This window comes from Brassica napus, chromosome C9 (assembly GCF_020379485.1).
Source record: "Brassica napus cultivar Da-Ae chromosome C9, Da-Ae, whole genome shotgun sequence".
NCBI classification, from domain to species: domain Eukaryota; kingdom Viridiplantae; phylum Streptophyta; class Magnoliopsida; order Brassicales; family Brassicaceae; genus Brassica; species Brassica napus.
This window is the reverse complement of record NC_063452.1, coordinates 59731093-59745465: the sequence shown is the minus strand read 5'-3', so window position 1 is coordinate 59745465 and position 14373 is coordinate 59731093. Positions and strand designations below refer to the sequence as shown.

General features: G+C 38.5%; 5 protein-coding genes across 8 annotated transcripts; 2 read left to right on the top strand and 3 right to left on the bottom strand.

Annotated features, from left to right (window-relative positions):
* Positions 1-179: 179 nt before the first annotated feature.
* LOC106424491 (K(+) efflux antiporter 6) lies at positions 180-4793 on the bottom strand. 2 transcript variants are annotated; one of them, XM_013865255.3, is made up of 20 exons: positions 4351-4793; positions 3993-4036; positions 3795-3856; positions 3596-3674; positions 3456-3517; positions 3294-3369; positions 3111-3185; positions 2713-2784; positions 2544-2627; positions 2342-2410; positions 2177-2254; positions 1994-2082; positions 1818-1914; positions 1671-1724; positions 1461-1556; positions 1060-1248; positions 893-970; positions 765-809; positions 602-691; positions 180-519 (listed from the first exon to the last, which is right to left on the bottom strand). In XM_013865255.3, the coding sequence occupies exons 1-20, from the start codon at positions 4607-4609 to the stop codon at positions 502-504; spliced, it is 1716 nt and encodes a 571-aa protein (XP_013720709.1). In that variant the 5' UTR covers positions 4610-4793; the 3' UTR covers positions 180-501. The 2 variants fall into 2 exon arrangements, with proteins under 2 accessions (XP_013720709.1, XP_013720708.1); XM_013865254.3 differs by having other exon boundaries at positions 180-514; positions 4351-4792.
* A 1096-nt stretch (positions 4794-5889) lies between these two features.
* On the top strand, positions 5890-7766 carry BNAC09G44780D. Of its 3 annotated transcripts, none has more exons than XM_013865275.3 (6): positions 5890-6124; positions 6477-6547; positions 6669-6721; positions 6839-7306; positions 7384-7474; positions 7558-7766. In XM_013865275.3, the coding sequence occupies exons 1-6, from the start codon at positions 5986-5988 to the stop codon at positions 7642-7644; spliced, it is 909 nt and encodes a 302-aa protein (XP_013720729.1). In that variant the 5' UTR covers positions 5890-5985; the 3' UTR covers positions 7645-7766. The 3 variants fall into 3 exon arrangements, 2 of the variants coding, with proteins under 2 accessions (XP_013720729.1, XP_048625226.1); XR_007329081.1 differs by having other exon boundaries at positions 5896-6124; positions 6474-6547; positions 6839-7296; XM_048769269.1 differs by having other exon boundaries at positions 5900-6124; positions 6474-6547.
* A 41-nt stretch (positions 7767-7807) lies between these two features.
* Positions 7808-9330, bottom strand: BNAC09G44770D (S-protein homolog 13). Its single transcript, XM_013865291.3, has one exon. It carries the CDS (start codon positions 8398-8400, stop codon positions 7900-7902), a length of 501 nt encoding a protein of 166 aa, XP_013720745.1. The 5' UTR covers positions 8401-9330; the 3' UTR covers positions 7808-7899.
* A 196-nt stretch (positions 9331-9526) lies between these two features.
* On the bottom strand, positions 9527-11739 carry LOC106424511 (CTD small phosphatase-like protein 2). Its single transcript, XM_013865277.3, has 5 exons — positions 11615-11739; positions 11009-11109; positions 10510-10885; positions 10090-10427; positions 9527-9984 (listed from the first exon to the last, which is right to left on the bottom strand). The coding sequence occupies exons 3-5, from the start codon at positions 10871-10873 to the stop codon at positions 9763-9765; spliced, it is 924 nt and encodes a 307-aa protein (XP_013720731.1). The 5' UTR covers positions 10874-10885; positions 11009-11109; positions 11615-11739; the 3' UTR covers positions 9527-9762.
* Positions 11740-11973: 234 nt separating this feature from the next.
* LOC106424617 lies at positions 11974-14336 on the top strand. The gene is made up of 7 exons (XM_013865380.3): positions 11974-12693; positions 12780-12879; positions 12992-13112; positions 13495-13616; positions 13725-13846; positions 13923-14082; positions 14182-14336. Exons 1-7 carry the CDS (start codon positions 12534-12536, stop codon positions 14207-14209), a joined length of 813 nt encoding a protein of 270 aa, XP_013720834.1. The 5' UTR covers positions 11974-12533; the 3' UTR covers positions 14210-14336.
* The last annotated feature ends 37 nt before the right edge of the window (positions 14337-14373 follow it).

Below are 14373 nucleotides of genomic sequence, written 5' to 3'. Positions count from 1 at the left end.
GTCTCCAGCATCGAAAAGTTTTAACATATTTGACTCTTCTGTGATTTACTTCTTTCTACGTCGATAAAAAAAAGGAATTAGTGTCCTAAAAATGTTCTAGAGTTGTGTGTTGGATTCAATTCGAAGAGTACGAACGAATGTTTTACATTTCATTTTCTTAAATTTGACGTCTGGCAAAATATAACAATTACTTGATATTAGAGAATTAGAGAGTTATATGATTACAACAACAAAAAAAATGGCCAGTTTCTGGTATCGTGATAAGAAATACTGATTGAATTTTTTTTTTAATCAGATTACAATCAAGGGGCAAAATAAAAAATCAAACAATACTAATTACAAGTGAGGACAGGGCAGGAAGCAAACAATAGACTCTTTTTTTTTGGTTGTCAAAATTGGTGGAGAAGCATGACACCACTCTTCTCCACAAATCTTCTTCTCAGTAGTTGTGGGATTGGCGTGACATCAGTATCATACGCTGTTTACCGCTTTCTGATCTTACTATTTCTCCTTTCTGCCCTAAACCATAACCATCTCTTTTGTTATTTACACGTCATTACTACATAAACAATGAAAGAACTACTCTGGAGACCCAACTTACCTCTATAGAAGAGTCTGGAGAAAACCATCTTAACAGTACTCCAAGATGCACAACCGCTGGTATCACTTTGAAAACCAGAGGTGTTGTAACCTGCCCATACCAAACCGAATCAGCTACTTGAAACACATATAAAGAAAAGGCAAGCGAAATGATCAGATCATACCAGGCTAAGAGCGGTTGTCCCCAGGAGAAGCAAGTAGAGTTTCCCCTGATAATGTTCCAAAATTTTATTTTTCAGATCTCTAATAATCTCGAATTCATATCCTAACGAGAAGCAGTTGTTTTACTTACCTCGATAAGGTGAAGATTGGAGGCACGGCTAAGTAATACAAAGGCAAACTCCCCTATCTGAGCCAGAGATAGTCCAACCTGCATCAATTTAACTTAGGTCTTGTGAAGCAGAAAGTGCACGGTAGCAAAACATGGTCACGAGTATAATTTGAGACATAATCTTTTACCAGCAGAGAGGTCTTGTTGTTGTATCCAAATCCCTTGACAACTGTTGTCACTATCGTTGTCTTTATGATGATTACTAATATCACAGAGGCTAACAGTATATCCACATGGGTCCACAGAAAATGGACATTAATCAACATCCCAATGCTGGCTAGGAAAAGTGCAGCAAACAAATTACGGATGGGTTCGATCTGCAGCCAAAAAGAGAGAGCATTTGAGTAAGACTATAAACTGTTTAAGGGGTTAACATTGGATACTTGTCAACTGATTACTTCCTCGTCATCACATATCAGTGACAACACTAAGTACAGTCACGGGAGAAGAAAGAGACTCAAGCAGATGAAAATATTTCGCATAAACGGGGGAAACTGCAGTCTTTTGGAAATACATGATCAGAACTTACTTGCTCCAATGTATGTTCAGCGAGATCCGTAGTTGATATCATGACCCCTGCGGCAAAAGAACCTAGTTCAAGACTTAATCCCAGCTTATCACTACACTGAAAACGTAAAAAGACCAGTCAAATAATAGTTCTCACAGATAAAAATAAAAGAAGGTAATAAACTTTATGTAAGAAAGAATCTGAGGAAAAGGAAGGCTAACTAGGACTCACCCAAGCTACGAGTAGACAAAACGCAACCGCGGCTAACTGATAGAGTTCATTTGTCTGATAGATGAAAAAAACTTTAGCTTAATCTACAACTGGATTTCACTGGAACAGAAGATATGAAAAATAGTCTTGAGAGAAAAGTCATGAAACCTGTGATGATAAGCTGACCATTAACTTCAGCAACCAAGGAATACATGTCCGTGATAATATTGACAGAACAGCCAAAAACGAAAGTAACACAACCGCCCTGAATAATAAAGAGAGAAGGCATTTTTAACATCTTTAGAAAACGACTTGGGAGGTAAATTCTAACAGTCTTTCCTTACACTTTTGCCATTGACAACATTCCCTCAACAATGCCAGAATTTCCACCAAGAACTGGAAGCAAAGCAAACAACAAACCCACAGCACAGTCCTAGAAAAAGATGCTAAAATCAAAACTCCAAATCATTTGAAAATTCAAGAAAGACAATGGACACAACATGTTGATGGAAAGTATAATCAGATACCTGAAGAATAAGGGTTCCAATTGTAACTTGGCCATGAAGAGAATTAGTTGAATTTTTCTCCATGAGAAACTTCAGCACCTGTAGTTCATGAACATAAAACCAAATTATCAAAAAGAGAGCTATCGGAAATGGATAGATAAAAAATATATAGTACACTAAAATTACCACTGCAGTTGATGACATTGACAAAAATGCTCCTACAAATACCCCCTCCGACCGTTTACCACCACATAACTGCAAACATGACCCATTGAAAACATATCACTCTCTGGAAACGATTCAGGGTGTATACGTCTAATACAAGTGTCTAAGACAACACTTTAATCAACATAAAAAAATGTACAGGATAAAGTACAAATTAACGCACCGACACTGTGATTCCGCACAAGAACATAAAAAGAAGAATTTGAAGAAGGCCTCCCAGAACAGCAACTGATCGAACAACTCGAAGCTACAAAGTAAGAGGAAAGGTGCCCACGAGCTTGTTATGTTAATATGTCAATTCATTATTAAGCAATCAAAGACGTTGATCTCACCTTAGCAGTGGAGAACTCTAGACCCAATGCAAAGAGCAAGAATACCACACCAAACTGGGCGACTGTTTCAACCTGCATAAATTACCAAGCGCAAAAACAACAACGTATATGAATACATCATCTCCACAGCAGTCTATTGCTAAACTTAGACACTCGTAAAACTTAATTTGCCTTGAAAACGATCTAGGGTCTCTCTTATCCATCCACTATCACATGAGAAGAATCCAATTTATATTGACCCACAGAAGAAAAGGGTTCCTAGTCAAAAAACAAATCAGTATTCCTGTTTTGTATAACATCTTAGTCAAAGATCATCGGAAAAAGAAAGTTCTTGAAATAATGCTTAACTAACTAAACATTCGAGACCTTAAAAGTAACCTGTCCAACACCTAGCATACCTGGACCATCTCACTGATTAAGTTCAATCCTCCAGGCCCGATGATAGATCCTGCTAGCAAATATCCAGTTATCACCTGCATAAGCAATTAAGCATAGAATGATCCACAATCAGAAGATCAATACATCATACTGAAAACAAAAATTCATAATGATAGAGACTACGAGTAGCAAGAAAATCAGACCGGCTGTCCAGCACAAGCAAAGGCGATACCACCACAAGTTGCAGATACAATGACAACCACCAGGTCTGATATCAGTCTACATAACATAAGAAGTACAAATCAGATGACTAATTCATAGATGTTTTTTCAAAGAATCATCCCGAACAGAAATTACTAACTCACCTCAAGTCTAGCTGCAGTACTGGATATTTCGATTTGAAATTGGATATGATGAAGACATTGTCCTGTAACAACACCAAAATTTCAATGCAAGACCAAAATAAAACTAAAACCAGGCTCTGTCTTCCTGTATGAAAACTTACTTTCCGATCAATCAGAGTAGGTGTGTCCTCAGCTCTGTTATCATTGTCCAGGTTGAAAACATCATGGAGTTGAAAATGCCTAAGAAAGATAAGATAATGCTTAATAGGTACTGTATTCAATTCTAGAATATCATGGGAAGTCATATAAGTAAGTTAAGACTTGAGAACAAAAAAAAGCAAGAATTGAATAGTGGTGTACTTCTCCTCTTTCGTTTCATTTTTCTTGGTTGTCTTCACTCTGGCTACAGTTTCCAGAACAGCCTGATAGCCACAAGGTTTACAACAAGCAGGTTCAGATTCAGATTACTCAAATTACGCAACCAATGAGAGAAAAAATCGAATCCAAAACAAGCCTTGACTATGACTCCAAAAACATGAGACACTGCACTATACGAACCTGCTGTCCAGCTACACTGTTGTTGAAGCTTCCAGGATCAGCCACTGCAATCGATATAACCACAAGATGAAAGATTATTTCGCCTTTCTAAAAATAAAGGCGAAATAACGAATCGGAAATTGAATCTCGTTATTCATGTATTCTCGATCAGGAAGAAGCATATACACATTGGGAGATCGTGATCAATCTAAGAGCATACACACATTGTTAGATCGTGATCAATCTAAGTTCCGAATCTTCTATGGATCACGGATCCAGTTCATGATCTATCTAATCAAACCACTAGCGGAGAAGTTTTTTTTTTACTGCTAATTTCCATGGCAATCTAAACTTCCTAGATTCTCGGATAGAGAGATACCTTCAGTCTGATCGCTTTCGTTGAACTCCTTCTCGAGAGCGCGATCGATGATGTCGGCGAAGCTACCTTCCTTGGGTTTACCAAGAGAAGACGCGTTGAGATATGCTGCGTCGGAGGAGGAGTTGCCGACGGTTTCTTCGAGCAGATTCAGATCCGAATCAGGGAGAGCCCGGGGAGACGCGAAGGAGAAGCAGAGGAAGAGTGAGAGTAAGAGGAGAGCGAGTTCAAAGGATCTTCTTCTTCTTCCTCCTTCCACCATGGCAGAACTGAATCTGGCTTGATTGAACCGGAACCGGTTTAAACACCGTCACGGGTGGTTAAGGGGGAAAGGTTTTTCCGTGATCCACTGTGCGCAAGTGGGGAGAGAGAGAGAAGAGCGGGGAAATAGAGAAAAAGAAGGAAGATTGCAAGTGCAATGGTCAACAACTTAGTCCATACATCTAAAGATAAAGATGGTCTTATATATATATACATCTGTATTATTTCAAATTTAATTTGGGGAGTTTGTGTGACTCTTATTTTTTTTTTCTGTATTATACAAACTGCACCATGTATAAGTAGAGATTCTACTGGTCGCTGCTGTGGGCTGGAGCTCAACGGTATCAAAGAATGGGATCACCAATAGAAACTGAAGCAACAGCTCTCAAATGGGCAATGCAAACGATGTTGAGACTGGGATACACTCAGGTCATCTTTGAAACAGATTCTATGGTGTTAGCGAGGATGATTGCGGGAAAGAAACCTATTTGGCCAAAGCTCTATCCAATCATCCAAGAAATCTCCCATCTCCTCTCGCCAGGCCGGAGCTATAGGGTCGAGTATTACTCACGAGATGGTAACAAGTCGGCAGATAGGATAGTAACAAGTAGGCAGATAGGATAGCGAAGAAAGCTCTTTATTTTATGAATTATGTTCCTAAGTTGTATTATATGGTGCCAAGTTGGTTAAAACAGATCTTTGAGGTGGATGTACCTATGTTAGTAGTGAACAATGATGTAGGTCCAAACCCTTTTGGTTAATAAAAAGTTGAAGTTGAGCAAAAAAAAAAAAAAAAAAAAAAAAACTACACCATGTGGTAGAGGAATGATGGGGGTTACATTGGCTACGCACACATCTAATTATTGATTTCGATTAGGACAACACATCTTACATATTTTCAACTATTTTTGTGAAATTCCACGCAATAATCAATGTGACTCTTATTTGGTTTCTATATTTCCAAACGTATAAATCTCACACTTTCAGATCTACACATTATTTTGTTTATGGATAAAATTTCAGACATTATTTATTTATTTGTTTACAATTCCATGAAATTATGTGAACTATAGTTTAATAATCCTATCCGTTTAAATTCATGTGTTTTGGTCGTCAAAGAACTTTCATCAAAGGCCCAATTATTATGTACATTACACTGGGTTTTCTAAACCCAACACATATTCGTTACAAATATAAAGCCCAATTGGTTAAAATTAATGTTTCTCAAACCGGACCGAAAAGATGAACCGGGAATTAAAAGAAACAAATATAAATGCTGCTCGGGACAGATGATCATCAGATCAGATTATTCTCCTCTCTCTCTCTCTCTCTCTCTCTCTCCGACAATACATTCGCGTCTACTACCTGTTGACAAGAATGGCGGGCAAACCAAGCAGAGCACTTGTTTTGTACGGAGACGGCTTGGCTCGATCCGTCCACCCGTCGAATACTCACATCCATTCTCTCGCTTCCATCGGTAACTGCGGCTTCTTGAGCCTTCCTCATGCCCCTCCAGGTCTCTTCCTTACACTCTTAATAAATAAATTTGATTACTATCGTTGATTCGTCAAACAATCTCAGTCATAATCGCTAGTTTCGATCCTTGTTTGGGACTAGTGTTGATCACTAGGATTGAACCGGATCAGACCTGAGAATCCTTTGAATTTTGTGAGGCACTTACGGTCCGTTGAATTAAAAAGACCAGAACTTTCCGACAAGGCTTTCGACAGTGCATTTTGATATTTATTTTTTCTTACTTCGCTTGAATTTTCATTCTTGAATTGAAAATCACTTTTGTGTTACACTGCCTGCACTTTGCTCTTCTGCCACTCGATATTCACTCTGGAGTGTTGTTTCAATTGCAGCAGAAACTGAGAACGAAAGGACAGTTCGAGAATTCGCCCATTTGCTTGATGCATCAGAAGCTTATACTTTAGCTGTGAGAATACTTTTTACCCTCTCAAATATAATAAAATTTTACTCAGATAATCACACGTGTTTACATTAATCCACGACAGTAGGAGGTTAGCCAATCCATGATTTATTTATTTTTGTGACAGAGTGGGTTAAAAGCTAAGGGAAGTGAAAATGAAATCTCAACTTTGTCCGAACGGTTTGCCTTTTTCTCTGATCTCTATAGTTTCAAAACTCTTTCCCGGGGTGGCATCCACATGATGATACTGTTTTTTTTTTTGCAATAGTTTCATTGACACAAATGTTAATGGTGCAGGTTTATGGGACTCAAGGCTGCTTTAGTAACAGACAATTCTTCTCTGACTTCTTTCGGGAAAATGATTGGCTTAGATGTGTTACAACTCAACGAAATTCACCGAAAGAGTGATGATTCCTTTCCTTCTGATGCCACAGCAACTGGATTACTGAGGCTTCTTGGCTTTGAAGGAGAAAAGTGCTTGGACGTGAGCCTATATGACTCGGTTTTTCTGCATATAAGTGGTGATAACGTGGGAATGGTCGACTCTTTGATTGGTAGTGTTATGAGAATGGCTCAGCCTGGTTCAGAGATTGCACCTCGCTTGCATCTCTCTCTTGTTCTTAGCTACGGCTCCGTTACACACAAGGACGTTTCAGTTTTTAATGTCAAGAAGACTCCAGAAGAAGGTATTAACCCGGCTTTTCAAGGACTAGTCCCGCGTCAGAGCTACACCATGCGAGGTGAAAAGACACGAGGTGATGTTCGGTAAGAGACTTCCTCAATATTTTGGTCAAATCCCATAAAAACTTTTCTGAAGTTATCGTTTCGTTCCTGAGATACAGGGACTACTGCCCTATGCTGGTAGCTCAGTGGCAAGATGCAGTCACACGGAAAGACTTGGTTGAAACATTATCTTTCGAAGCTCTTAAAAAGGTGTATATGATTACTAACTTATTGCAAGTTCCGCTGTAATATCACTACATGGCTTGTCTCAACCTTTTTTTTGTCCATTGTAGCTCTCTGGAAACCTTGTTATACCGGCTGATCGGTTCATCCACGAAGTTGCTTTCAAACTTTGGAAGGCTCCAAAATATGGAGCTTAAAAACAAAAACGGTATTTTTATTGTTGAATAACATACTCTTTCCACTGTTGGAGTTGATTGTGGATTGATCTCAACTTTTACATAAAAGGGAAGAAATAAAAAAAAGTTTATTTTTCGTCTAATTTCCTCATCTTGTTATCCAGTTCAACAGACAAGAAAACAAAGATTTAACCTTGTTGGTTTGCTATATATATATACTAAGGATAGTTCCACGCATTGCATGTATTTGATTTTAAATAAGGTTATGGATGGATGCTATTTAACCGGATAGTAGTTAGTACCACCGATCCAAGACAGTTTCAAATCATCTTCATAGAGCCTTTGTCCTTTACCATCCCTTGAGATCTTCCTAAGATATAGCCCTTCTCTCTTCACCACCCAAATACACTCTTCCTCATTCGGATTATCGCACTGCCACCTGAACTTCCTCTCCCCGGCGAAAACCGTCGCGGTCTGACCAGAAGGCGAGCCAAAAGAGGTGAAGAAGGTGCACTGGAAGTGTGTGTAGAGGAACGGTATCTTGATGTACACTGGCTTGAAGGACCAGCTTTTGGATTCCCCCGGTTTGAGTTCTTGATTGCCTAATTTGTTAGTAGTCGACCAGCAGGTGACGGTGAGGCTTCGGTTTCGTCCCTGGTGTTTTGTGATCTCGTTTCTTACTTCGAACCGGGCTGCTGATGTTGTGGTTAGAACGCATACTGACGCGATGAGAAGGCACCACGTGAATGCTGTGGTTAGTCGGATTCTGAACTCCATTGCGCTGTTCTGTCTTTTAAAAAATGTTGGCTTAGGGGTCTATATATAAACGGGAAGTGGTTTGTTTAAATAGCAAGCAACAGAAAAACGGAAGTGGTAGTGACAAGTCTAACAAAGTAACAAACTTCTGTTAGTGCTTCATTTTTAAAATAGATCAAACCTTTCTATATTTCATTTGGAAGTTATATCCCCACATGTTTAAACATTTACCAACTCCGTAGGCTTATTGTATTCTTTTCATCTTCTTCTTTTTCTCTTGTTCATTCACCTATTTTTGTCGTTACAAGTAGCAAAAATAACATAATAGTTACAAAGAGGGGGTTCTAAATAGGGCTTCCATATATAACCAATTGTGGTTCTATAGTAAATTTAAAACCACTACAAGCTAGCTGAACACACAGGGTTCGGAGTACTAATTCGGAACATTGATTGACACTATCATACAGCTACTTGCTACACAGGATTATCTCTGCCACCGTTGGATCAATATCATCTGGGATTTCAAGGCGACGATTCTGGAATCCCACCGCTCCAACGACTTGCATCGGGTTTAAACCCTGTATAGAATCATGAAAGTCCGACACATTAAGTCGAGAAGAAGAATATTAAAACAATTAACAAGAGAGAACATCATGGTTAGCAAAGCATTACTTCCAGTGGCGGAAGCAAGTGATGAGTAATGGGGTCACATGCCCCCAGCTAAATTTTATTTTTCTGCAGTAATTACTTTTAATTTAAGAAATGCTCCATAATCCTACTACTAGACGTAATGAAATAAAATGGTGTGCCCCCATCTAATAATAAATCTGCATCCGCCCTGATTACTTCATGTATAAACGAGGACAAGAACTTAAACTAGCAGACAACAAGATGTCAAGATCCATTCACGAATTATAAAAGAGCAGTATGAGGATCAACCTGGGTAGGAACTCCGTCAGAATGGAGAAAAACTAGTTTACTATTCTAATCACAATTATCCACGAGGTGTGACACAACAATATTCAGATCTTTTAGGTCATTAGACCCTTAAACTCTTTTACAGGCTATGTAAATCAGTAAATGTAATGTGTCTTGTAGTGACTAATTTATGTGCGAGGGTAATAAATAAGCCAGAAAATAAAAAAAATAAAAGAGAGACAAATATAAATTATTCTGCAGCTAAACACTGTTTACAGGCTATTATTCTTTGTATACCAAGTTCTTTAAACTAATAAGAAAACAACATTCGAGATATATATATCTTCCAGCTTCTGATCCCCCTCCATATTCAATAGGAAGAGAACCTTCCATTAAGCTTTCCAAAGCATATTCTCCCAAAGAGAAACTCGTCTCCTCTTATGCCAGCTTATAGCTTGGGAGACTTTACCTTTCGAAAGGATCTCCAGCCTCAGCAGGATACTCAGGTGCAGCTACAGCTGCATCAATCTTTTCCTTTAGATTGAATTTCTTGGCGATCATCGGCCTTACATCTTCAGCTCCTATTAAGCCTTCTAGAAACGGCAGCAAGTGAAGGAGCTCTTTATCTGACGGGTCATCAAACCAGCTCTCTATTGGCACCCCGTTCTCCACTTGGAACCCAAACGCCTACAACATTGCACAACAAAGAATTAACCCAAATAAACAAACAAACTCTATGCTCTATATAACATTATACTTTGCTTTAACGTATAAGAACTGATAAATAATTACCTGTGGGGAGTTATCGACGATGATAACACGAGACAAATCACGCCCGAGGACAGACAAATCCTTAAGGTAGTTACCGTCGAAGAAAACACACGAGTCACGGTACACTCTATGGCGAAAGAGCTTCCTCTTAGGGTCAAGCACGTTCAGAAGCTGCTCGGCGTAAATACTTTGGCTAGCGGTAAATATAATGATCTCAAAGAGACGAGACACTCTCTCCATAAACTCTTTGAGGTGAGGACGGCACCGCACGTACACCATATGCTCCTCTTCATTGAAATGTACAGTGAATGTGAAATCCACCTCACCACACGGTTCTAGACTAGAGTGCACAAGAGTTTCTATGCAAACAGAAAAAAAAAAAAAAAGAGAAATTGTTACAGAGATAACAGAATAAAATAAAACAAATCAAGTAAGCCTTACCATCGAGGTCTAGGACGAGGGAGATAGGAGGGCAGCTTCGGGTCTGTTTAGGAAGCAAGACGGGTCTGAAAGTAGGGACAACAGAAGACAAGTTGGGCAGGTTCTTGATGAAGAGATAAGGATCGAACTCATCGAACTCTTCATCCTCTTCGTCCTCCACGTTGCATACGGAGGTAATGAGGGTATCTTGGCCACGCTCTTCGACACACTCCAGCTTCGAGCTCTTCATCGCTAGATAAACGGCGGAAACCGAATCCAAGTTACAATTTGAATCAGCGGAGCTTGGAGTTAGAGCAAGCAAACGTTCGTAAGGGCTCTGTGCATCCAAATCGGGAGAAGAAGGAGAGCCATCATCGTCTTCCATTTTAAAAAACCCCTATTTAACATTAATGTAATTACTCCCAAGTAACCATTTTTTCACATTCGTGCTTAAGAACTACACATCTAAAGATTCAAACTTTGTGAGAGAGAGAGAGAGAGATTGTGATATCGCAATTACCTTGTGGTAGAACTCTCTTTCACTGTGTAGCTACCGAGAGGAGCCGGAGCTAGGTCAGATCTCGAGCAGAAGCTAGCTCAAGACACACACACAAGGATTATCTGGAGAAAGAAAAAAAAAAAAAAACAGATCTGGGATTAGAAGAGAAGCAAGCAAGCAAGCCCTAGATGAAATAACAAGCACACGAGATTTTTTTTAAAAAAATTTAAACTTTGGAGCCCAAAAGAAGCTAATTTGAAATCTTCCCGCTCGCAGAAAGTGACAGAAATCAATATTTTTTTTTATCTATAGAACCGAACCGGGAACCGAAACCCACGAAATCGAATTAAGATAAAATTTTCAATTTTTTCTAGGGATTTTCTAACAAAACAGATGACAGTTCAAATTCTGTTGAAAAAGAAAGGTTTTGACTGAAAAGACGATTAGTTTCCGCTTTCTCCGCAAAAAATCTCGGCAACGAAGGAAAGACTGGTTAAATTTTCCAGCGAAGCTTCCGCAACCAGACTCTATCACTCAAAACTCGAGCTGAGCGAGAAGAAGAAACGGAGAGGGAACCTAAAAAGCCAACCCTAGAGATAGTAAAGCTGATCGGAAAAGAAACTGTACCTCCGATCAAAACGATTTCAGCTCTCTTCGTCTTCTCTCTCCCCGCAATATAAAGAGTACATTATTTTCTGTAGAGACGAATATAGTCTCTTACACAACTGATTAAAATTTGCAATTTAGTCCCCTCGTATTTTTGCATGTTCTTATTAGTACCTCTATAGTTTTCGATTTTAAAAACAAAAACCCATGCATAAAATGATGACAACATCGCCTGTTCGAGGAGAGGGACCATGTCATATTAACTTTCTGGTTGAAGCTGTGCATACGTTATAGGTTATTGGGGTAGCAATTATGACGTTTACTTTTTTTTTACTATATCTATAAATAAAATATTTCTTTCTAACATGTACAAGATTCTGCTGAGTTCTCTATATGATATATAGGATGTTTTTAAATTCATGAGTTCTTATGTTGGAATACTGTAATAATAGTGGAATGTTGTTTCATGTCATTCATGATGCTGTAGATTAGTTACCAAACACAACACATAAACTTGAATGTGGGGAAACTGCTACAAAGCTTTGAGACATTGGTTTAGAGAGATTAATTTCACAAATATTGAGTGGTTAAAATCAAATATCAGAAACGCGAGGAGTTAGATTGCAAATTACACCGAAAACATTTAAGACGGCGACGTTTTGATAGTCATCGTCAACTTCGACAAACATACAATAGAAATTGATCATCGTCAAGCACGTCCGAATCAAGGGAAAAAAAAAAAGAAAGAAAGAGATTCGCCGCACGTTGTTCAAATCGAAAATTTGAAAAAAAAAGCGACACTCAATAGATCTTTACCTTTTTCTTAACCTGGAAGATTAATCAGACACCGAGAGAGAAAAAAAAAAAGGTTATATAACACTTTCGTAAAACAAAACAAAAAAAGGTTGGACCTTTAGAGAGAAAGAGAGAGAGATTTTTGATGGTGTGGTTGACAAATCAACAGATCGGGACATGGAAAAGGAAACGAATTTTGGTTGGATCGTTGTTCATATGTTGGCTAATCTTAATGTTCTTCACTCCCAAAGTTCCTCTTCATTCCTTCCGCCACCATGTCTTCGCTGATAAGCGCAATTTCATGGGTACTCACTTTGTTTCTCTCTCTCTCTCTCTCTCTCTCTATTTATGTGCATGCGTGTAATAAAGACAAGTGTTTTGTGTTGAACAGGAGTGCCAAATACATTGAATGTCATGACCAACTTTCCTTTTCTTATTATTGGTGTTCTTGGTTTCGTTCTTTGCCTTGGAGGAAGCTTCTTTAATATCAGGTCCCCTCTCTCTCTCTCTCTTCTCTTTCTATATCTGAGTTCTTATTAATGTTTAACATCTTTGTTTTTTTATTTGCTTATGATAAGGTCAATTATATGTAATTAAATGCAGTTTGAAAGGTGAGATCTGGGGATGGACGCTGTTCTACGCAAGCGTTTCAAGCTTGGCCTTTGGCTCTGCTTATTACCATCTCAAACCTGATGACAACAGAATCGTCTGGGACACTTTGCCTGTTCGTTTTTTTCGCTACGTTACTAATCACTCGCTTTAGGATCTTCTTTTTAGTCTATGGAATGAGTCTTCTTTACGTTAGGCATAGCTGTTTCTTGATTAGTGACTGTAATTGTAGATATTGATTAAGAAAATCTTGGACAGAAGCTCGAAGATTCTCTTAACTCTAGCTATGCAAGGAAGATAATATGCTTGCAGATTCTGTGAATAGCTTAGTTTTCTTGGCTTGTTTGTACAAAAAATCACATTGTAAAACATAAAACATCTAGAATCTTCTTATAGCTGAAGCCTAGACGAACCTTCTTAGAGATTAAGTCGTTTTTTTTTGCTTTAATTGTTGGTTATGAAGAGCTGTTTCTTGATTAATGAACGGTAATTTGCAGATATTGATTGCGTATTCATCGCTTTTCTCCAGTTTTTTGGTTGAGAGAGCGGGGGAGAGAGTAGGACTGAGTTGCCTCGTCTTGCTTCTGTTCATATCAGTTCTCAGCGTTGCTTACGCCAGGTAACATCAAAACCCCCCAAAAAAAACATTACCTTCTTGTATATATGGTTTCTTGGTTTTTAGGCAGGTTCAGATTGAAGTTATTATATGTGTCTTAGTTGATGGCAGAGTGTTTAATGATCTCCGGTTATGCCTCACGTTCCAGTTGATTCCATGCCTGGCGATTCCTGTCATGACCGTTTTGTTACCTCCTAAGTACACTCACTCTAGGTTCTGGCTCTTGGCAACAGGTTTGTTACTAAAAAAAAACACTTTTGAGTTAGAGAATCCGCTCTCTTCTGATATCTGATTTCATTGTGAATGCAGCGGCTCACGCTGTTTCCAAGATCGAAGGACTTGCAGACAGCAAAATATACAATTTTAATGGATATACAATTAGTGGACATTCACTTGGACACTTGTGTTCAGCCTTGGCTATGCTTTTATTTACCGTTATGCTTTTGTATAGAAGCATTCGGTTTCCGAGGTAACCTTTTCTAACTGCCTCTTTAGTTCTTTCTTTGATCTTTGAGTTCCATGAGACCTGAGACATTCTTTATTCTTGTGTGTGATGAAACCAAAACAGATTAAGTGAACTCAAAGGCCATCCTTGACATCCATTGATGACTGCTCTTCCCCTCTTTTTTTTTTTTTTTGTAATTCGGATCCACGAGAGAAGATTTTGTTGGATTGTTAAGTAAATTTTGTTGGCTTACTAATAAATTTGATTTAGTTTTTTTTTTTAAGTTTAGTTTTAAGACGATAGACAATTTTTTAT